Source organism: Candoia aspera, chromosome 1 (genome assembly GCF_035149785.1).
Source record: "Candoia aspera isolate rCanAsp1 chromosome 1, rCanAsp1.hap2, whole genome shotgun sequence".
NCBI lineage: Eukaryota > Metazoa > Chordata > Lepidosauria > Squamata > Boidae > Candoia > Candoia aspera.
The window spans coordinates 212,504,259-212,527,288 of record NC_086153.1 but is presented as its reverse complement, the minus strand read 5'-3'; the positions used below and the strand labels follow the sequence as shown (position 1 = coordinate 212,527,288).

The following is a 23,030-nucleotide window of genomic DNA, read 5'->3' as shown; positions in this document are numbered from 1 at the left end:
GTCTTAAAGGGGATTGTCTTAATTACTCTGAGTCTTGATAGCCTTGGCAGTTGTCATGGCTAATACCAAGGCCTACCTTCTTTTCTTCCATCCCTGTAGTTCCAAGGCCTGTGAGGCAATACTGCAATACCTTTGAAGCATAGCTTGTTCTCATAGACCTCTTCCATTAGCATCCATAGGCTCATTTTCCACAACCTGCATATCAGATATGCTGATGTAGCAGTTACCAGAAATCCCATAGAGCTATGGTGCTACCTAGGAATTCTGGAAGCTGCAGAGCCATCATATTTGGATATACCAGGTTGGGCTGTTGTTGATCCCCTCATAATAATTCTTTGTTATAAAGTAATTCATTTATATCAGTGACTTGAGCTTTGTCATATCTAGTAAAAAACTTACATTTGCGCTTAACAGAAGCATGTTACCTTCTTGATTTTATTTGCTCTACTTTTATACCACTACGTTCCCTAAGGACTCGTGGTGGTTTAATATTATATAGTAAAACAGCCACATAACCATCCAGTAAAAGCAGTGTATCATTAAAATATATTATTGGACACCTGCAACTAACAGTTATTTTAACCAATAAAATCTCTGTTGAATAGTTCTATTTAGTTCTATTGAATAGTTCTATTTTCACAGCCTTCCAGAATATTGGGAGATAGGTTGCTATATGGGTCTCTGTGGAGAGGTTGTTCCAAAGGGTTGGGGCCATAACTGAGAAACATTGGCTTCGGTCTTCCAGAATTTCCTGCAGAGGGAACCCTTGATAACCTACACAGGATGTTCAGAACAGGTGGATAAGTACTACTGAAAGCAAATGATCCTGCAGATACCTGGGCAACAAACCAGTACTTTGAATGGTACTATGGTAACAATGTGCCAATTCCATTACATGGAAGTAGCAGCTCTCACCTGTCAAGGAGCTGGCTGCTGCATTTTGCACCTACTTCAATGTACACTTCAAAGTCAGCCATGTGTAGAGAACATTGCAGTAATATCAGAAATTGAGAGTGCCGCCTCCTCCAGGATCGGGCACAGCAGATGATGTTGGTATGGTTTCCACCTTCCTATCTGGCAATAGCCATGAATCTAGGAGGCCCTCCAAGATCTGGACCTGCTTCTTCAGGAGGTGCTCAGTTTGTGTATTGTCTTGTTGTCCTGTTACAAGTTCAGGGATAGTACCAACACCAAGCAAGATACATGTACATAAATTCCATTTGAAAAGTCTTTTATTATAAAAAATAAGCTTTTTATTAAAAAGAAACACTACTTATCACTTTTAATGTATGTGTCTCTGTTCTACACCTACTTTTCCTATGGGCTATCTTTATCTCCTCAGCTCTATTATTTTTCTTACTATCTCTATTATAACCAATCTTTAACCATTTCTCCTATAACTTGCTAAGTTCTGACTACATGACTCTTTTACTTTCTGTCTGTAGCTCTCTGCTATTATTATTTTTGTGTAACCTGTAATCTCCATATAACACATTCTAGCTTCAGCTCTATTTGAGCTCTGCCTATTCTGGTCCCAGTCCCAGAAACTACCGGCTGCCTCTCCTTTGGCTGTCATCACTGCTGGGCTAGTCTGATATCAGCTGATTTAGCTGGACTTGACCATCCTGGTGTTGACTCTGCTGCTGTTTTTTTCTTGACACCACCACCAGGGCCTTTTCTGATAGGACTGATTCTTGCCATGTCTGTTTCTGGCTCTTCTGGCTTTGCCTTTCTTGGCCAGTTGGTGCATCTGGCCCACTCTTGCTTGATCCTTGTTTGGGCTTGCTTTCACTTGGCAACTTCTCTGGCCTGCTTTGGCTTGACTCCTTCTGACTTGGTGCTTTCTTTTGGTCTATTCTGGCTTGGCCTTTCCTTGTACTTGTTGGTAATGTGGCACAGAGTATAAAAATTCTGGCTTCCTGTACTGTACCCTAACTTCTTTGGGGCTTACAGGGTCTCTTCTTGGGCATGCTGCTTCTCTCTCTCAGCCTTCTTGAGTCTGCATACTTCTTCTCCCAGGCTTCTTTCTCTTCTGCCTTTTTCTCACTTCTATCTGGGATGATTACTGATATGGCTAGATTCTGTTAGTATGGCTTGCTATAGTTGCACTGCAGTCCTCCTCCTGATAAGTGTCCTTGGTTTCCTCTACATAGGCTACTTGGCCCTCCAAAATGAGAGGGAGAGAGACAGAATACTTCCCTTCCTTTTTTATCTGGCTTGGACCCTTCTAGTACATAGCCCACTGCAACTGGGCTTTTTTATGCCCTGCTATCTTCAGGGTACTTATCCTACTTGGGCTTACTTTGGCACCACTCATCTGAATTATTGCTGCTTCTCCCAACTGGAAGTAAGGATCTCCCTCTGGAATCTCTTCTCTGGCTGCCAAGGCTTTTCTCTTCTCCCCACCTCTGCTGTGGAAGAATTTAGCTGCACTGCAGGTAGTCCTCCAGTAACAGCAGCAATTGGGACTGTAATTTCCATTGCTAAGCGATGCAGTTGTAAAGTGTGACATCACGTGACCCCATTGCTTGGCGACAGCAATCCCCACAGTTCTGGTTGCTGTCATAACCCCAGGACTGTGTGGATTGTTAAGCGGGAAGAGGCAGGAGTCCCAGGCAAGCAGGCCGCAGGTGTGTGAGGGGTGCTGCAGGCAGGCACTCTGGAACATGGGGGGGGGGGGGCGCTGCAAGCAGGTGCTACAGTGCATGGGTGGATGCCACAGGCAGGAGCTTTGGGGTGCAGGTGGGCAAAAAAGTGGGAGCTGGAGCAACTTCTGACTTCTTGCTGGCTTTCCCATTGACTTTGCTTGTGGGAAGTTGGCAGGAAATGTTGGACCGCGGCTCGCTGCAATGTCATAATCGCAAGCTAGGCATCGAGCGCCTGGATCACAATCACATGACTGTGGGGACACTGCGACGGCTGGAACTCTATAGACCAGTCATAAGTCCCCCTTATTCAGCACCATCATAACTTTGAACAATTGCTGAACGAGTGGTTGTAACCCAAGACTACCTGTACCGTAGAGGGAAGAGGGAATGGCCGTGAAGGACAGGAGAGAGAGCTTCTACCAAGGCAATGGTCAGATAGGAAGGGCTTGAGCCCTGGCCAAGAAAATAATGTGAGAAAATGTCTCAGACAGTCCCTCACTGATCTACCCAAAGTGAGGGAGGGGAAGCATCTTCAGATTTGCAAGATTCTGTTACTACAGTATAGCTGTTAGAATAAAAGTATATGGCATTGATTTCTCAGTCTGGTTTACCTTGTTGGGCTGACAACTACAGAATAGGCTCATTGTCACCTGCTGCCAGCTCCTGATTTCTCTCTCCCACTGCACCTTTCACTCCCCCCCCCCCAACTCTGAAATACAGCCCCACTACTATGGCACTCTCTTGGCAAGTCCAGCAAGTAAACCCAAACTAGCTAATGGCCTCCTGTTCTTCTGTGTGGGGCAATCCTTAAGGTGGCATGGGAAAGGAAATTAGAGGAAACAACATGGGTGTTTTTGCCTCCACAGCTATCCTCTCTCAGCTCCCTAACCTATGGTATACTTTTACATAAAGCCTAAACTAGATCAATATAAATAATAAGCTGGTAATTAGGCATTTGAAAATAAGCTGGTAATTAGGCATGTGAAACTCATACTTGGGTTGACATTCCCATACTAAGAGAGCCTTCATACTTCACTTCTGTAGCTGTCTACGGAGTTACTATTAATAGAGCAGGCCAAAATTAGATATTACAGGGCTACACAGAAATGTTCTGCTAAACAACTACTTAAGAATGGAATTAGGTGCAGAGAATTATTGCTTCACTACAGTCATTGCTACACAATGAGAAAAATAGTCTTACCTGCTTTAGATAGTATTTGCATCACATCTTCTATCTCAGTTCACACCACCCACCCGCTGTATGATTTATCAAGCACTCTGCTCAGCAGAAGGATATATGGCTATAAGCTAATTATGCCTACTCCCAAGTCACTTCCATATGATACAGATTGGGCTTTGTCATGTGTAACAAACATGTTAGCAAAAAGCTCCCTTAAAGCCCTTGGGGGCCCATCAGATTATATATTTCTACTCATTGTCAGGCTAGGAGAAAAACTCTTAATCTAAAGATAAATTGTCTGACTATGACTGGAGTCAACAGCAATTTCCTATTACCTCTGCTCAGTCAATACCAGTACAAGAATGTGGCACAAAGTATAACTTGGTTTAATGTCATGTTTGTTGTCATGGCAACCATGAATTCCTGAGTCATTTTGGGTAAAGACATAATGTGAAAGTTGCTATCAAGAATCATTAGCCTGGGAATCTGCAGCAAATCCTATATGTACAAACAGGTTGCCCCAATTTTGGAATCCCATCAGAGGTGAATAACAAAATGAGAGAAAGTTTCAGACACTATGGTTATGAATAATGTCCCTTTCTGTCTGTTTTTAAATGTGTAATAAAGTGTTGTTTTAAATGCATATATTTCTTGGAACACACCATTTTAATTTTAACTGGTTTTCAACTTTTATCTAAATGTCTTACTCAAATTGTCATTCAAACATTTGACTTCCATTAGCTAATTGAATGATAGCTCTACTTCAGTTTAATGAATAGGTTAATTGCATTTCTGGTTAGAAAGTTGGCTGTGCTTAATTATAAATGATGAGAAATTATTTCCATTAATTCTTAATAACCTTTCTTGTCTGAGCATACTTTATGCACATTCCATTTATTATTCCCTGGTTTCGTGGCCCTTTTCCAATTTCCCAGCAGAGAAATAAGGAAGAAGACAGTGCTGCATTTTTAGAACTCCATGAGTATCTCAGTGATGATTCATCCTCACAGTCAGTTGAGGTGGAAAAATATTAATCTATTCTGATATGTTTAATATTACTGGATTACATTGTGTTAATTTTTCTTCAGATATCATTAATGGAGCCCAGGAACAGTGTGAATTGCCTCCCATGGATGGTTTTCCTCACTGTGAGGGCAAAATAAAAGTAAGCCTCATCTATTATACTATTTATCTGTCTGGGTATATTCATTCTCCAACACAAAATGTTCTAATGCTGCCAACATTTCATCTGTTCAAAAGACGAGGGGTGAAAAAGTTATACAATTTTCTCTTAGCACAAGGTTAAGTTGTGTGAGTATGGTGACTGAAGCAGAGTATCTATTAATTCAAAAAGTATTGATCCAGACGCCAAAAACGTTGTTGTATAATTCTTTATGAAGAAGTTGAGTAATAACATGTTGAAGATTGCAGCTATATCTGAAAGGCAAGGATAAAAACCTAAGAGATTTCAAATCTCACTTACAAATACAAACCTGGTTGGATGAACTCCATATAAAGAACATAGACTTCATGCCACATACATGGGTAAATATCATGATAAACCATAGAAATATGAAAGTTGTTTTGATCAGTAGTAAAATTCCTACAGGTTATAGCAGTTATCTCTTCCTGATAACTGAAGCTTGCATTGACCTTGTTGATATAAAATGGTGTTGCAGCAGCTGCCTGAGACTTACTTAACTGTGTAGTTAGTATTGCAGTTGAGGCTCATAAGAACCTAACCAGCTGATTGAAGGTATTTGTATTTTTTCTTTCTTTCTAGTGGATGAAAGATATGTGGAGATCTGATCCTTGTTATGCAAGTTATGGTGTTGACGGGTCCACATGCTCATTCTTTATTTACCTCAGTGAGGTCAGTAAATTTTAATTTCAGCTAATACATTAAGGTTTAGTGAAATGTTGTCTGTATCTGTATGCATCTGATAAACTGGTTGTAGTTTGTAAAAACTTGGGCTATAAAAATTTGCTAGTATTTGCTAGAGTTAAAAAAAGCTTTTTTATTGCTTATGCTGCAACAGATTACTATAGATATTCCCATGAAAATGACTCCAAGCCCTATTAATTTAATAGCATGAAAGTATTAAAGTTCTAAGCCCTTTCATTTTGCAGTCCAAATTTCTTTTCCAGGAGAAAATGGCATCTGCTTCTCTTTTCAACTAATTATAACTTGTCAATATCTGCACCCTTATAAACTGTTTACTGCTAGGCAGAGCTCTGCAAATCTTTGAGGAAGTGCTTCGTTTGGATAAAGGTTCACCTGTGGCCCCTTTACTTTTAGAGCAACGTACATTAACCACGTTCCTTTGCCTGATACAGCTGTCTGAACCCAGCCCAAAGTGCCAGGTGGAATATAAGCAACCTTTCTCTGGTCAAAGGCTGCTGCTGCTGCTGCTGTTTTCTGAATTGTGTTTGACTACATTGACAGAGTCAGTACAGTTCCTATGCTCCTATTACATTTTAACCAATGGCCGATTTAATTCAATTATATTATATCGAATAAAAATAGACACCATTATTATAGCATTTGTTAATTATTGACTTTGTATGCATAAAGTAACAATTAATAATTGATAATGAAAGAACCAGGGTTAACACTGTAATTGTAACTTGCTGTAATTATTTATGGCCTCTACCTGTGAACAGTTTGTCTTTTTTTTTTTTTTAACTTCAGTCCCTGCAGTGGATACATTGTCCTATTAAACTACTTAAATTCATTTCAGATAATTCTTCCTTGTATTACCTTGCTTTCTTATTATTTCTCTTGCAGTTTCCCCTCAAATAACTTGGAATTCACATGGGCTCATTTTAAATCTCTTGGGGATTAAATCAATTCTCTCTATCTCTTAGGTGCTTCTAGTAACTGCAGCTGTATCATTCTGTCTCTGGCACTGTGAACCATAGACAGTATAGTCTCCAAAAATCAATTTGTCTCCCATAAGATGTTCTGGTATCAGTCAGTAACAGAAAGAAGGCAAAAACAGTAAAAAGCCCTCAGAGTACATTTAACCAAAGGGGTCTGATTAAGCACTGGTTATTTTTGAATGTTCGTCATGCTTGGTGGAGTTTTCATCATGCAACAGTGGTGCTGCCATCTAAATTGGGTGGCAAGCTATTAAACATAGAACCTCCATAGAGCCACAAAAATTAAAATAAGAACCCAACCTGAAGTGGCAGCAAGCCAGCTTTGTCTGCCTCATCCCTGAAGATAGCACAGAATGCTTCAGTGGGTGTGTGGCCTTTCCAGTTACGCGGAGGTAGAGCATACCATTTGTTGTACATGGAAATGCTAAAACCAACACTCTTTCTATTGCTATGGAACTTCAGAGAAGGGTCTGAGAGCTATATAAAAGTTCTTGGAAGTCCCCATGTGTTCTGCAGACCCTGGGTTGACTAGCCACCTCTGTTTTGAACAGTGGTATATGATCATCTGTTCTTAGTTGGTATCCGTGTATGTTACAACAGGACACAGCTAACACTACAGTTGCCACAGTTCATACATAACAATTTGCTGTTAGTTGTACATAGCACCAAAGTTCTACTTTAAGCACCACTAGAAAAGAAGAAGGGGAGAAGAATATATCAAGTCATGGCATCTTTTGAAACTAATAAATGGCCTCACAATTAAAAAGTTTATGTTCAGTCAATGTGAGATAAATGTTTTGTGGAAAAAAATGTCTTACACACACTGATCATTGTCTGCTGTAAGCAGTGGAGCTTAGATATATTTACTGCAATGGATAATTTTGTTTATAAACATTTTGAGCAGCTGCAGCTACTAGCACTCCATCTGGATGCTGCAGCGGATCAGAGATCCCATGTAGTTCAGTGTGAATTGACCTAATTATCCATGATGGATGATAAACTGTTGGTGGTATGCTGAATGACATGTGCCTTCTGTTTCTGCATTGCACTTGTTGAGATTTCAGTAACAGTGGCAAGGTAATTTTTCCTTACTTTTCATCACCCTCCACTCTGGTGATCTGAAGCCAGGAGAAGCAATTAAACATCTGGGAAAAGGGAGTTTTCTCCCGTTTTCTCAAGTCCATTTTTTAATTTTCCCCCACAATTAAATGATGAAAAACTGAAAAACCATTTTTCCATTTTCCTTCTAAATTCTAAGGAAAAAATGGTAATTTTTCTCTTGCTGCTAAATTTTCAGAATTTTTACATCTTTCCCTAAATAATAGGAGATATTCCTCTGGAAGATATGTTATGGTGACTCTGAAGAACTTCTTTTCCCAGTTTTTGTGCAAAAGAATACCTTTTAGTCTAATTTGTTTCTTTTGTGTATTGTTCCCATGTCCCAGATTATATATAAAACTTCATTTTTTATTATTATTACTATTAATCCTTTCATAATGGATTTTCCAATTGCTATACAACCAAATACAGAATAAAATTTATCAGCCACTCCTAAATGTTCAGTTATTTATTGTTACTCAGTTCTTCAGTTACTTCTGACTCTTGGTGACACTGTGTAGTTATTATTTTCTTCAGCACCAAAATCCAAAGGCATAATTTTTATTCGTTCAGCCTTTTTGATGGGCCAGCTTTCACATGTCTACATTATGACTGGGAAAACCATGACCTTGACAATATATTTGTTGGCAGTGAGATGTCTCTACACTTCAGTATTTTGTCTAGCTTTGTCACAGTCTTTCTCCCAAGAACCATATGTCTTTATTTCATTATTAGAGTCACCATTGCTTGGATGCTTTATCCCAATCTATTACTACTGCTTCCACTATTTCTTCACTGTTTGCATTAGACTGGGGTTAACAGTTTACACTTATTTTATTTTTTAATATTGAGCATCAGTTTGGCTTTTGTGCTGTCATTTTCATCTTCAGCAAGAGAGTTAGTCTCCCTCAGTTCCAACCATTAATATTTCATCACACAAGTTTAATTCCAACTTCTACTTCTTCTAATCCAGCATTTCTCATGATATTTCTGTATGTAAATTAAATAGGGTGACAGTATACAGCCTTGGCATGGTCCTTTCCTAGTTTTGAACCATTTAGTTGTGTCATAATCCATTTCAACTATTGTTTTCTGGTCCACATACATATTCTTCATTACACAGTTGGTATACACATGTTTACCAAGGGCAGTCTGTGATTTGCTGTCTACACAGGAAAAAGTCTTAGTATAATTAAAAAAGCAAAAAATAAATGCCTTTGTGTGAAACTCTCTTGCCTTTTCCATTATTCATTAAGTGTTTGCAGTGTGATCAAATGCCTCTGCTTCTTCTGAAACTAGTGTGTACCTTTGGTAGTTTCCATTTCACATACTGTTGAAGTCTTGACTGCAAATCTTGAGAATTATCTTATTAACATGTGAGATAATTGTAAATGTTAGTTGTTCTTTAGCACTTTGGTGTGAGAATATTGGTATTTTGGTATTGTTTAATATGCCATTCCTTATATTTTATTGCAAGATTAACAATGGTTTGCTTTCTTGACTTTTTTCTATTATGCAAAATTATTGTATATTAGAAGTGAATAATTTGATATTGTATTATGCTGAAGAAACACTTGTTTGTTTCATACTTTTTATCTGTCCTATAAATCATCAGCCTTTGTTGTGAATGAAACAGAACTCTGTGTGTGTTGTGTGTGAGTAGCTCTTTAGTTACTTAATTTTATTTTTGTATGTATTGTGTCAGCTTTCAAAAGGTAACAAGAAGAAGTTAGCTTGTTAATATCTCCCTCATGTCAGGAGATATTCCTGGCATGTGATTATGAGTGTTATCAATATCTTTTTATAGACAGCCTAAATAAGCATATTATGGAAAATGCAATAAATCTAGTTCACCGAAATACCTTCAAAAGAAGTGTTATAACTGTGGTTGACAGGGTTTTTTTTAGTAGATCAGTGAATCTAGTGTTTAGCCCCCTCTAATTTTGGCATGCAAAAATTAAAATACTAGTTTTGATTAACTGCAAACACATATAAAATATGTTTATATCATAATTCCAATCTAACATTCATTATGATTTGAGTAAGGGGTTTAAATAAGATTAATCTCAAGGAAGGTCTCTCCCGATATTTATTTGTCTGGACATGATGGTCATCCTGAAGCTTTCCTTCTGGGTGTTCCCATCAAGTAAAGTTAGATGTGTGACTACAAAGGAGAGAGCACTCATAATTGTAGGGCTATACCTGTTGGATACTTGCTGTAAGGTGGCATAATAGTGCCCATATTAATGTGGTTTTTGTGCCAAGCCCAGGCATTCCTCTTCTCTAGGTATTCTTCCAAATTTTATAGATCGGTTTTATTTTAAATGTGCAAACTATATGGGATAATGACTTAAATGTTTTATAATATGTGGTATTTTATTGTTTGGGTTTTTTATGCTCATATTTTAATAGGTTGATAGTCCATATTGAGAACTTTGGTTATTGGCCCTTTAAAAGTTATAATAGTAACTGATGATAATAATGGCCAAGTAATTGGCTAGTATTATAACCTATTACTTGTTTGATATGTAGCTTGCTTTGCCACAAGCTCTGATAGAATAAAGCTAATTTGAATGTGGGTAGAAGGGGCCAGTGAAATTGTCAGCAATGGTGGCTTATGCACCCGTTTGTATCTCATTGGATATTAGCTTCTTATCAAATGGTTAAGTTGAAAGAAAATGCTAGAAACTTCTAGTTCAATATTATGTATGGATGTGGTCCTCTTTTTTTAATTATTTTTTCTTAAAGACGTTTTTTGCAGAAGAAAAACAATACAAATTTAAAGAAAAAGGAAAATAAAAGTAAAGTACAACAAAAGTGATAAGTAAATAAGAAAGAAAAAGCAAAACAAAAATGAAAGAGAAAAGGAAAAGGGAAAAAAGATATAATGAAGCAGCTTCCAATCTTCTTTACAGCAGTTATAAATGCATTTACATTTTATCCTTTATTTTAAGGTTACATCATGCTCCCTTCTTTCCTACCCTTTCTAATCATCAAACCTGTAAATCACAAGTTCATTTTTTCTGTTTTCAGCAAAAAGTCCATAAAGGCTTTCCAGTCACTAACAAATGTAATTATTGTCTTTTCCCCAATCCAACAAGTCAATTTTGTCATCTCTGAAAATTCTGTCATCTCCACCAACCATTCCTCCATTGTGGGTATTTCAGTCTTTCTATCTTTGTGCATATAATAATCTCACTGCAGTTACCATGTTCAAAAACAATGTTCCATAAGGCTTTTCTAGTTGTCTATCTATTAGTCCCAGCAAGAAAAGTTCTGGTTTCATTGAATATTAATCTTGAAAATTCTTTGTAGCGCTATATGCATTTGAACCCAAACTTTTCTAGCTTTTTTACAAGTCCACCAAATTTGGTGACCTTTCATGTTTTCCACATTTCCATGTATGGAGGTAGTTCTAAATGAGTAGTAATGCCTGCAGTAGTTTCATATGTCCACCACAAAACTCATATCAAGCATTACTTTATCCACTCAGTAGGTATCTTCTGGCATTATACTGTTGATGTGTTTGGCTTATTTGGAATTTTAAGAATAGTGCAGATGCCCTTCTGAGATACAGTTTTTGCAGGAGAAAAGTACAATTTTTTTGTACTACATTATTTTAATAGATGAGTAAAAGTTTTAGTATATATCCCCAGCCATTCACTGGGAGGTATAGGCCTAACTTTGCTATTTCATACTTCAGCTTTGTAAAAACCATGTTATTTTCAGTAAGGCTTAAATATATGTTTGTGTATAAATATATACAGAGCATTTAATCCCATTGGGGCATAATTTTTTATAACCCCCTTTCCTGTAGAATGCATTTTTTCTATTTTTAACAGAGCTTTCTGCTTCACTGCTACTGTGGTTATGAATAAGAACTAATAATTTTGAAAGGCTGCCTAATTTTTTTTCTTTCTGAAATCTACAGTACTAGCTAGCACATTGGGTGACTGATGTTTTGGCTAAGAGCCATCCCTTGGATTACAAAGAGGACAGAGTACATTTCCATATTGTACAGAGGTACTGGTTCACATGGCAGAAGGTTTGAACTTCCCCTATGGGAAGCAAAGGAGTGCCATCATGATATTAACCATGAGTTATTCAGCATACGCGCTTAATCGTACAATTCATGCTGTGGTTTATATTATGCATCTGTAGATGAAAACTTAAGTATTAGTGATCACAAGCATGACAGGAAATTCTTATATCCACTACAATGATGTGGATATATAAATTGTTTGGGCTGATAAAAGTCTCTTGGAACTGACGTTTCATACGGCCGATTGTTAAAATGGACACTGATGGAGAATTAACAGTTTATAATATGGCTGAAAACTGAATGCTAAAGGTTGTGACTATGTTTAAAGTAGTTTGGGAGAATTAGAAATAAATGGAACTAGAAATTTTAGTAGTGAGAAATTAGGTATTAAGGAAAAAAACCTAATATTAGTGTTTTATTTTTAACTTCATCACTAATGGAAATCCTGCGAAGGTATGGGTGCAGCATTGATACCTGTAGCTTTTGATTTAACATATTGAAGACATATTTAATTGTAACATTAACTTGACTGTAACCCTTTTCTATGCTGGTGCTGTGCCTACTTGGTTCCTCTAAGACATAGAAGAGGTGGGTAATGGTCTGGTGTGGTGGTTATACGTGCCCTTTATATACACCAGAGAATAAAGTTCTGTATGACTCTAGGAGCTGCTTTTGTGCAAGCAAGCACAAGGCCATTATAACATTATTTTAATAACTGAAAATTCGTTTTTCAGTAATAATTATTTAAATTAGAACCATTCAAAAGCAATCTTGCTAACACAGAACAAAATTAGGTTGCTGTTTTTTAAAAAGTTGCTGTTGCAATTGATAAACAATTGTCCATTTCAAAACAAACTTTCTTTGTGTAGAGATCTTTTGCTCTGTTCGTTTAATTGTGGAAATAGCCCTATCTAACCAAACTTAGTACTAATATTTAATTAATTCTAATTAAGTATGCAGGATTGGATATTATGCGCCAAGTAATATTATGTGAGAATTTTTAATATTGGCTTCATTCCAAGTTACAGGTAAGTGTCTCTGCCCCCCCCTCCCATTTCTCAGTTTTCTATTGCTTATGGACTAAATCTCCAAAACATTTTGAGAACAAGCTATCATTTTTATTACATGTAAGAACATTTCAGTCATTCAGTCCTTGTGGAAACCTTACCAGTGCAGCCACTTCTCAATCCATAGAAAACATGTGAATGTGAAGTAATTATTCATTTAATCTGGAGTCTTTTTATTCCTTTCCTACTTTACTTTTCCAACAGCAGTCTATGGATAGCTAAATACCTTCCATGCCAGCACTCTGTGTGGAAAGTATTCTATTTCCAGATAGCAAAATTGGTTTCCCCATTCTCTGCACATATATTCACTTGCTTCTTTGGATGCAGGCATTTAATTTTGAATGTATTATTTTCTGGATTTTTGAATATTGGGATAAAGGGACCAAAGGAAATTACTTTCTTTTTTTTTCTAGGAATAAAACCACAGTGTGATAAAGAAATGCATTATATTAATATTGGTCTGCATGGCAATTGATATTGAAATAAGCCAAAATCATGTTTGCACAAGACCTTTTTAAGACTCAAAGGACCACAGGCAGAATGTTCATTTATTCTCCCACACATATTTCTTCTTCTTGTGTGTCACTTTTTCTCTTTCTTTTGAAGTCAAGTACTTATGACTGAAAGCAAACCCAAAATACCGAAATGATCCTTGGTAATATAATATCACTATTCCTTTCAAGTTCTGAACCATGTTCTGAATGGGGCTCTTTCCACCTGAAGCATTTGCCACATTTCCTTCCAAAAGGGCTTTATTCCTACCCAAACTGGAGTACACTCCAAAACTCAGTATGTCATGTGTATATTGAGAAGGTTTTTGCACCATTCAAATCCCATTCAAACATTCACCAGAAAGCATGGAGAGCTCAAAGTGAGAGGAAGATGGGATCAAGCATGCAGTCTTCCTTGACCTCTCTCCCATTTCCAAGTAAGAGTTCAATAGAGTTGCATAGATATTAGATCCAAATTGGTTTGTTGAGACTGGCAACGAGCAGGGGTGGATCTGAGTGCATGACCCATTCTCTCTCCCCCTTTCAGCTTTCTGTGTGTTCAGGCAAAGATGCAGTTCCTCTGTACAAGCCTTACACTTTGGCAGTGGGAGAGATACCACACAATGCAGTTTAAATGTTACTAGGTTTACTTTTAGCATAATATAACATAGAGACTTTACAGAAATCTTTGTTTTTGAGAAAGAATTTCTGAGCTCTGACTAGTTCGGCAGCTGCGTATTAAAATGTACAGAGGATCCTCAAGTATATAACGTATCACTGAGTAGCAGAAATATTAAATGTTTGCTGCTTTATAGCAAAGATGTAAGTTACTTATAAAAAAGCATAAATGTCCTTGGTAAGAATGCACCATTTGGCTGTCCTATGTGCAGAACTACATTGATAGTGGTAAGCATACTGTGAATAACCAGAATAACCTATTAACTTTTCAAACAAGATATTGATTAACTAGTAACTCTCATGCATACAAATATAATTGATCATGACATTTATATCCCACCAGCCTGTTGGTTCTTTCTATCAGGAATTAGATTCTCTTCTAATGATTTCTTACTGAGTAGTAAACAATTTATATTTGGATGTATATTTGGAAGTTCTTAAGCCTTGGTTTATAGCTTACTTTTGTGGATACTTTTTAGACAATAGTTGATAGCAGAAAGCTAGCAGCCAGTTTTTGAATTTGAATGTTTAGCCAAAAAACAGTAGAAACTATACATGAGGGTGAGTTTTCATGTGGGTGGAAGAAAATAACCCAATACCACATCAAGACAAAGATGGAAACCAAGCCTCCCCTGCCAAAATAGGGGCCAGTCAGCCTTCTGCATAATTCAGACAGCACAGAGAGTGGAAAAAATGGAATTTGATTTCCCTTTTTATAGAACTTGCATTTGATACATGCCAGTCACTGGAATTCTTTCGTAATGGCTACTTTGCTTTTTCTTCAGTAAAATTCCTTGTCAGAATTTACTGGTTCTTGTTTAATTGGTTGCAGTTTAGCCTGCCAGGCAGAAATCTAATACTGTCCGCAATGCATGCTGTGATGAGTTACTCTTCAAAGGCATCCTATAGGAAAACATTTGCTGATATACACTCATGTCTACTTGGGAACATCACATGTCCAGATTTAATCGTGTTTAACAGTAGGCCCTTTGAATTGTAGTTTCGTTGATTGCACTATTTCTGCTTTACATTTGAATAAATTTGAATCTAACTCTTTAGTAATGATAAAGACTTCCCCAAATTTAGTTCAACTCTTGGTGATTACAGAGATACAACCTTGCAGTTTTCTGGGTAAAAGTGTGGACTTATTAGCCATCGCCTTCTTTCAGGATGTTTTTTTTACTTCCCTAGTATTCCCTGGTGATCTCCCATCCAAGTCCTAACAGGTTGGACCCTGTTTAATTCCAAGCCCAGATGATGCTGGTTATGGCTATATTACTTTTGCTTTAAAAAATGCCAGTTTTCCTTCTTTTGTTGGTTCATTGTGTCATATTTTTGCATTACTCATGTCTTCATTCCTAAAACTTGTAATGGCCTACAGCAAAATTACCCAAATTGGTGCTGTTGGAAATTTTGGCTGGGAATTTAGAGCCTTTTATTTCCAATATTGAAAGAGCAGCAGATCTGGGAATGCTGGCCTGTTCTGTCTTCCAGGCTAAGTGAATTTTCTCATACAGTACCAGACTTTTCAAGGCTTTAGAACTGTTGTTTTTATGTTCCAGATATGAACTGTTAATAAAAGGTGACCAGTTTATTGAAGAACCAGAAGGGAACCTTTAGAAGTTAAGCTGTTTCCTACATCTTTTGAACTTCTATTGCTGCTCTTGCTATCTTGCTAAATAACATTTTTGTCACCTGCTGAACTTTAGCTGTTCTGTTATATATGCTATTAAGTGAGGATGGAATTGCATCAACAAAATTCCCAGTTGGGCACTTTGTTAGATTCTGAAGCTGAACTGAACACTTTTGCAGGTTGAAAATTGGTGTCCTCGTTTACCCTGGAGAGCAAAAAATCCCAATGAAGAAATGGATCAGAAGACAATGGTAAGAAGTAAACTTTGCCCCATTTAAAATGGGCTTTAGATTTGTTTTATTTTTTTATAAAATAGATTTCTGAATGTTTCTACTAAGAAAAATAAAGTATAGATAGTAACAGAGAGAGCCAGTCCAATCAAAATGCCCCGTATTCTGGTAATTGTCCTATCATTTTTTTCCCATTGCTATTCTGGAAAATAATATGTTGGAAATAAATTTTGAGGAAAAAAGTTAAATAATTTAAGCCACCCAGCAAATATTTAGATGCATGGTTCATTTGAAAATGACTAGATTTACTGAATTTGCAAGATATGTTTGAGACCTGAATTCAGAATCTTTATTTGGTGGTAGTCAATGAGCTGTGTTTGGCTAGTTATATCCTTAGTAGTATTTTGATAAGTAAAGGTACAAATAGCTTTTTGGGATGTGAGGGGAGCCAAATTGATAAATCAGCATTTTTCAGGGGTCAGTAACCTGTGTCCCCAAATGCTATTGCTAGATTTCAATAAGAACTTATGTGATAACTGGGTGTTCTCATGTGAAATGTTGAGAGATTGTAGCTTTTTACAGGAGATTGCCTTACTGTGTTTTTAAAGTAAAGTATTGTTTTACTAGGCTTTGTGAGACCATTTAGGAATCTAGGTAGATTTTCTGACAGCCATGGGTATTGCAAATATTTTTAGTGTTAATTTCTACTTTCCTGCTTTTGAATTTGAATTTTGAAACATCTTTATGTCCCTTTTATTTAATTTAATGAAAATGGAGGAACAACCTCTCACCTTCACAAACTCACATTGTACTCAAGTATCATAAAGGGAAATTTTGGTTTTGCATTACCACTGATTTTTAAAATGTATTATTTAGTTGAAGGCTGAAATCAGAACCAATTTTGATTTGCTGTACAAAATGATGTCAAGACATGAAGAATTCCGGTGGATGATGCTGCGAATAAAGAGGATGGCTGATACTTGGATAGAAGCAATAAAATCACTTGCTGAAAAACAAAACTGGGAGAAGAGGAAACGAAAAAAAGTGAGTTCACTACATAAAATATATTTTTATGTTGCTTAAAACTTGAAAAGCAAGTTGCAACTTCATGTACCTAAAAAGGAAGTTCATTTGAGTGGAGCTCAATTCTGGTGATTACATGGACAGAGCTATTTTGGTTTCCTGGCAACAATATAGTAATCCTTTGCCACTGCGTTCCAATCTATTACTTATAGTGCTGAATTTTCCTGGTGGTTTCCTCTTCGTGTGTGTGTATATTTACTGATTATTGTAACTTCCACAACATGGAACTGCCTTTGAAGACCACCCACAAACTGTGGCTGGTACAGAATGTGGCAGCTCGTGTGCTGACAATGTTGAAATATTCACTTGTAAAGCCTCTTCTGCAGGAGCTGAATTGGTTGCCAGTTTGTGTCTGGGTACAATTAAAGGTGCTGGTAATAACTAAGTTCTACATGCCACAGGACCTGGGTCTCCACGAGATCATTAGCTTCAATTAAAATCTGCCTGCCCAGTGGGTGTCAGTACAGAGTAACCCCCTTGAGGAGCGGAAATAACTGATTTGGAGAAAAGTATTATTGGCCAAAGCTGCTGTCCTGTGGAACTGGTTATCCTTAGAAATAAGAAGAATAAATAAGCATCTTCATTATTAACACTGCCAAAAATTTGGTTATTTAAATGGGCATTCAAGGATTAAGAATGGTGCTATTTATTGTGGTTTTATGAAGACTAATTTGTAAATGATTGGACTATGATTTAATTTATATTATATTATTTGCATATTTATATTATTCATATTTGTTTTATGTTTTGTTCTGTTTTACTTGTAAGACACTTAAATTTGCTTGACTGAAGTGCACATAATAATGAATGAATGAATGAATACATATATTCATACATAAGTATGAAACTATAATCCCCAGTGTTCTCAGCCAGCATAGCTGTAGAACAACAGTTGGAAAACTGCTATATATTCATATAAGTGATGGAAATTGGATCCTGTGACAAGCTGTCAGACATCACATAGTGATGTTTAAAATGGAAAATAATAAAGAAAACTAAAATACAGTATATTGACTTTTGTCCTTGTGTAGTAGAAATGAAGAGAAACACGTATGGCCTCTGCCACTGGCCAGAGGTCTAGGGTTGGGTTATCTATATACATATTAAAGCAGGGAAATTCACATTAGAAATTCTCAACAGTTGGTGTTGAAATTGTTCTTTTGCAGGTCCTTGTTCATCTGGGACTCCTCACAAAAGAATCTGGATTCAAGATTGCAGAGAATGCCTTTAGTGGTGGTCCACTTGGTGAACTAGTCCAGTGGAGTGATTTAATTACATCTCTCTATTTACTGGGCCATGACATAAGGATTTCAGCTTCCCTGGCAGAACTCAAGGAGTAAGGAGATATGTTCCACTTTAAAACTAAAACATCAAAACCATTCCTTAACTGCAAATTCTCTCCAAGTGTTCATTGTACAGCCTTAATTTTGTGAAGAGGAAAAAGAAAGTGATAATTCCCTAAACAGTGATCAGATTGTTTTCAGAAGCTAATTATATGCACCATGAAACAGATAATATACTTTGTGGTTGTTTCCTCCTGAGTTTTGATTAAATGAATACTAGAGAATTCAAACTATGCAGCTTTAATTCCCTGACATTACAGGTGTGTTAGACATCTGCAGAAAAAATAAATGTGCTTAATTTGTTGCCTCTCTTTCTTAAATGAACTTTATTTTTTAATTAAGAAATGTGTTATTAGCAAATTAAATTGCCTGTAATTTGTGTGAAAATAGTTCTTTTAACTATGATTTTTTTGACAGTCTTATTTCATATCCATAATTTCTAAAATTACTGATTTAGAACATTGCACTAGAAAGGCACTGAAAACCGTAACTTTTATTGCATTGCCCCGTTTCACAGCACAGGCTATTTAATAGAAGAAGTTTGTTATGTCACATCAGTGACTATTGTTGATAAGGCCACAGAACTGTTCAGCTATACACTGTCTTAAAACAAACTCAAAAGGCATTATATGTTGTTTTCCTATAAAATAAACAAAACAGTAGATGTCACTGGAATCTGTCCTGTCTTGGATTATATAGAAAGAGTCATAAAAGCAGTTACTGTTTATGTTGGCTTGAAAAATTAAAAAAATTAAAAACCTATTAACATCCATTCTTCTTGTATGACACTAAATAGGTGTCACAAATATAGACAATAACTATAATGGATTCTACCACTACAGTCTTTTGCTTATGTACTTAATCAGGTTATCAAATTACTCTCTTGTACATTTCTATACAAAAGTTTTATTTTTGTATTAATTATTACGGTTTTTGAGCCGATAATTTTGTGGGTTAGTATACTACTTTGGGAAAATGCCTGAAGCTTCTATAACTCCAGATCAAGTACTCCTTTTTAAAAATCCTGCCTTTACTTCACCATTTTGTTAGTTATTCTGTCTGTAGAAACTAAACATTGAAAATGTAAATGCAGAATTTTGCTTAAAAAAGTGTTTTCCTTTTTTTTTTTGGCTAGGATTATGAAGAAGGTAGTTGGTAACAGATCTGGCTGCCCTACACAGGGGGATAAAGTGGTAGAGCTTATTTATATTGACATTGTGGGACTCACTCAGTTTAAGAAAACTCTTGGTCCATCCTGGGTTCATTACCAGTAAGTATTTGTCTTTTACAAAACAATTTTCTTTACTAACCAAAGGACACTTTTCGTTTCTTTCCATACTTACTCTTGATCCTGAAATTTTCATTTTTGTCTCTGTTTACAAGCAGCTTTCATACAGGGCATTTTGAGGCAAGAAAGCCTCTATTGTTACATACCTGGCTTAGCTCTTGATGTATATTTGTTGAGCTTGGATGAAGGAATCTTTATGGATGAGCAGCTATTTGCACATAGACCTCCCTGTGACTTGAACATTCAGTTGCACAGATGGCTTTATTCTATGGAGCCTGAACTTGTGAGCAGCTTCTTTTACAGATGTTCATGTTGAACGTGCAGTTCTTTAGGGGCAGTCTAGCCTGGGGATAAACTGTTAGATTGGGGCCAGCAATGCTACTCTGGGCTACCCACCCATAACTGCATAAAGTGGAAATAAAACATTAAATGTTATTTGTAATGTTGTTGCTGATTTGGACAATGTTTACGTTTGGTTTGGTCATCCTTTCCCCTTTTAGTTCAGATCTAGTGCCAGACTATATTTTGCTGCTTTATTCTAGTTTAGAGGGGGAATTCTAGTTCTAGTTTGGGGGGGGAAGCACAGTCCTTGCTTTGAGGGATCAAATACAGTTACAAGGAAAGTTTTTTTTTCTAAAATGGAAGACGCTTATTGAAGGTGAGCCAAAGTAAAATGGATGCGCACACATTCACGCAGCAACCTTTTTCTGTAAAACCTGGATGAGATAATATAGCTTGAAGGAATCTTTATGGATGAGCAGCTATTTGCACGTAGACCTCCCTGTGACTTGAACATTCAGTTGCACAGATGGCTTTATTCTATGGAGATATCTGAGAAGAGAACCTGCATGTTCCCCAAACAGCATCTGAATAAACAGTATTTCCTGGTGTCCTGTATCAGTGCGTTGAAAGATAGGTTTAATCTTAAGTGTTAGAGGAAATGTAGTTAAATCAGTTCGTTCAAGAATTGTCAAGGTTTGGATTGACTGAGTCTCCCAACCTTCCAAAAAAAAAAAGCCAAAAGCAGCCCCTGAGCCACAGTGCACCAAAAAGCCTATTTGCCTTTGCTGCTTCTGGCTTTCCTTTCCTTTCCTTTCCTTTCCTTTCCTTTCCTTTCCTTTCCTTTCCTTTCCGAAGCCCAGCCCCACCCAGGAGCTCTTTGCAAAGGAAATTTTGGTGCGCCACAGCTCTGAGTCTGCTTTTGGCTTTTGGGGAGGGGAGGGACATGAAGCCCAGCCCTGCCCAGGAAGGAGCTCTTTGCAAAGGGGCTGCTTTTGGCTTTTTTTTTTTTAACACGAAGCCTAGTCCCACCCAGGAGCTTTTTGCCAAGGAGATATTTGGCATGCTGCAGCTCTGGAGCTGCTTTAGGCTTTTTTTTTTTTTCCCCCACAGTGTGAAGCCCAGCCTGGGCATGCCTTGTCAGCAGTGAAAGCAAGAAAATGGCAAAGGCCAGCTGGGGTAGTGGAGTGCAGGGCAGCAGGGGGCCAAAAGGGCATTGATGGGGGGAGAGAGTTGGGTATGGGGAGTTGAAGCACCCCTGCGGTTGTAAGTCCAGACAGACTGCCAGGTGCCCGAATTTTGATCATGTGACCGTGGGAGTGCTGCAACGGTCATAACTTGGGGTGTGGATCGTAAGTCCCCTTGCTCAGCATCGTAACTTTGAATGGTCGCTGAGTGAATGGTTGTAAGTCAAGGACCACCTGTATGTAAGCTGTCACTGTTATGGCAGATAGTTAATTCAGTCTAACCTTTTGTTAGTAGTTAAGTTTCCAGGTATCATCCCACATCCTTCTTTGGTAAAAACTCCATACTGTTATTCAGATTCTGCTGTCCTTAGTAGACTAACTTAATAGTCTCCTTCTGCTGTATGATTTACTATTGCTAAGTAATATGTGCCTCGTGATGACTTTGGCCTATGTCTGCTGCTTAAAACATTTTTATGAAAAGCAGTAGGCAGAAGTTTTTAAAGCATAGTCACAAGTTGAATACCTGTGTTGGTTTGTTTGATTTCTCAGTTTATCTTATTCTCATGTTGAGTTAAAACAGCCTTCTTTAACCAAGCACTCCCCAGGAGTACTGGGTCTACAAATTCTAAAATTTAAAGCTACATTAAAACAGGTAAATTATTCAGATATTGAATATGAATGTTGTACTTCATATAAAATCCATGCATTCTTTTATTATACCTTTTATGGTCTGTATTCCAAATAACCATTAAATGAGAAAAACTAGAAAATGTTTAAACCATGTTTAAAATGAGAAAAAGTGGAGCTTTTTTTTTTTACTTCCCCAGATCTAGCAGTACCTATAAAGTACTTTCTGCATCAACTTTTGCCTTTGAGTACTGTCATTAAATATATTTTATGGATTATAAATGGATATGTGCCTATAGGTAATCAGAGCCCCTTTCTCAACCTGGGAAACTTCAGCTCCCCAAAATCCCTTTATTTTTATAGTAATTTTATTAAAGATTATAATTACGACAGTAGCTCCCAGAATTTCCTAATCAGCATGGCCATTGCTGAGAATTCTGGGAATGAAGGCAAAATAATACCTTAAACTTGAAGAAGAAGGTTAGTGCTGAGTCCAGAATTGCTGGAATCACAGTGCAAAATGAACTTAGTTTTGCTATTACAAGCAGTTCATCATTACCATATTATCTTTGCCAAAGGGAAAAAAATGATGCAGTATATCACGGGTTCTTTTTTAAACCGTACCCAATTAGACTGAGCCAGACTCAAGGGAGGCACAAAAGCACTGGACCCTGGATCATCTGGGTTCCTTTCTATCTCCCTATAAGTGTTGGGGGGACGTTTTATTTTGTGAAAACGTATCAGAGTGATATGTGAGGGCTTCCTATATTCTGTTCCATTGCTTTCTCTATACTATGATAATTACTATAACAATAAACTATTACTCTTTAATTACTATTACTATGACAGTGTTTATACTATTACCCATTACCCTATTACCATTTTCTCCATGCTATTGCTAGTAGGCATCAACGTTTCTTTCTTAAGCCCGTTCTGTCTTGAGTCCCCTCTCCCTGAGATTGCTTCTTCTTTTTCTGTCAATGGCCAGCATGTAGAGCTCTTGCACCTTTTTAACTTTGTGCTTTGTCTTGCTGGACCTTCATACTTCTTTTCCTCTCTTCTGGACCGTCCACTCCTTCTGAAGGAAAAATGCCTTGGCTGCTTTACTCTGTTTGCTGGTGGCTGCAGAGCTCCAAAACGCCCGTCTCCTCCCGTCTCCTGTGTCAAGGTTGCAGCTTTATTGGCAACTCTACTGTGCCAATGCTGGGAAGGAGGCTCAGATGGGAGGGAGGGAAGGCGGCACAGGCCCCTGCAATTTTGCTAAGCAGCCTAC

At 37.3% G+C, this 23,030-nt stretch overlaps 1 protein-coding gene across 1 annotated transcript in view; it reads left to right on the top strand.

The window, feature by feature from the left end:
• MGAT5 (alpha-1,6-mannosylglycoprotein 6-beta-N-acetylglucosaminyltransferase) overlaps positions 1–23,030 on the top strand; it is a 157,741-nt gene that overhangs the window by 102,154 nt on the left and 32,557 nt on the right. The window contains exons 4-9 of the mRNA XM_063288708.1: positions 4,917–4,993; positions 5,612–5,701; positions 15,900–15,971; positions 16,827–16,994; positions 18,200–18,369; positions 19,512–19,646. Of these exons, the coding sequence (XP_063144778.1) occupies positions 4,917–4,993; positions 5,612–5,701; positions 15,900–15,971; positions 16,827–16,994; positions 18,200–18,369; positions 19,512–19,646 (712 nt within the window). The remainder of the gene's footprint in view (positions 1–4,916; positions 4,994–5,611; positions 5,702–15,899; positions 15,972–16,826; positions 16,995–18,199; positions 18,370–19,511; positions 19,647–23,030) is intronic.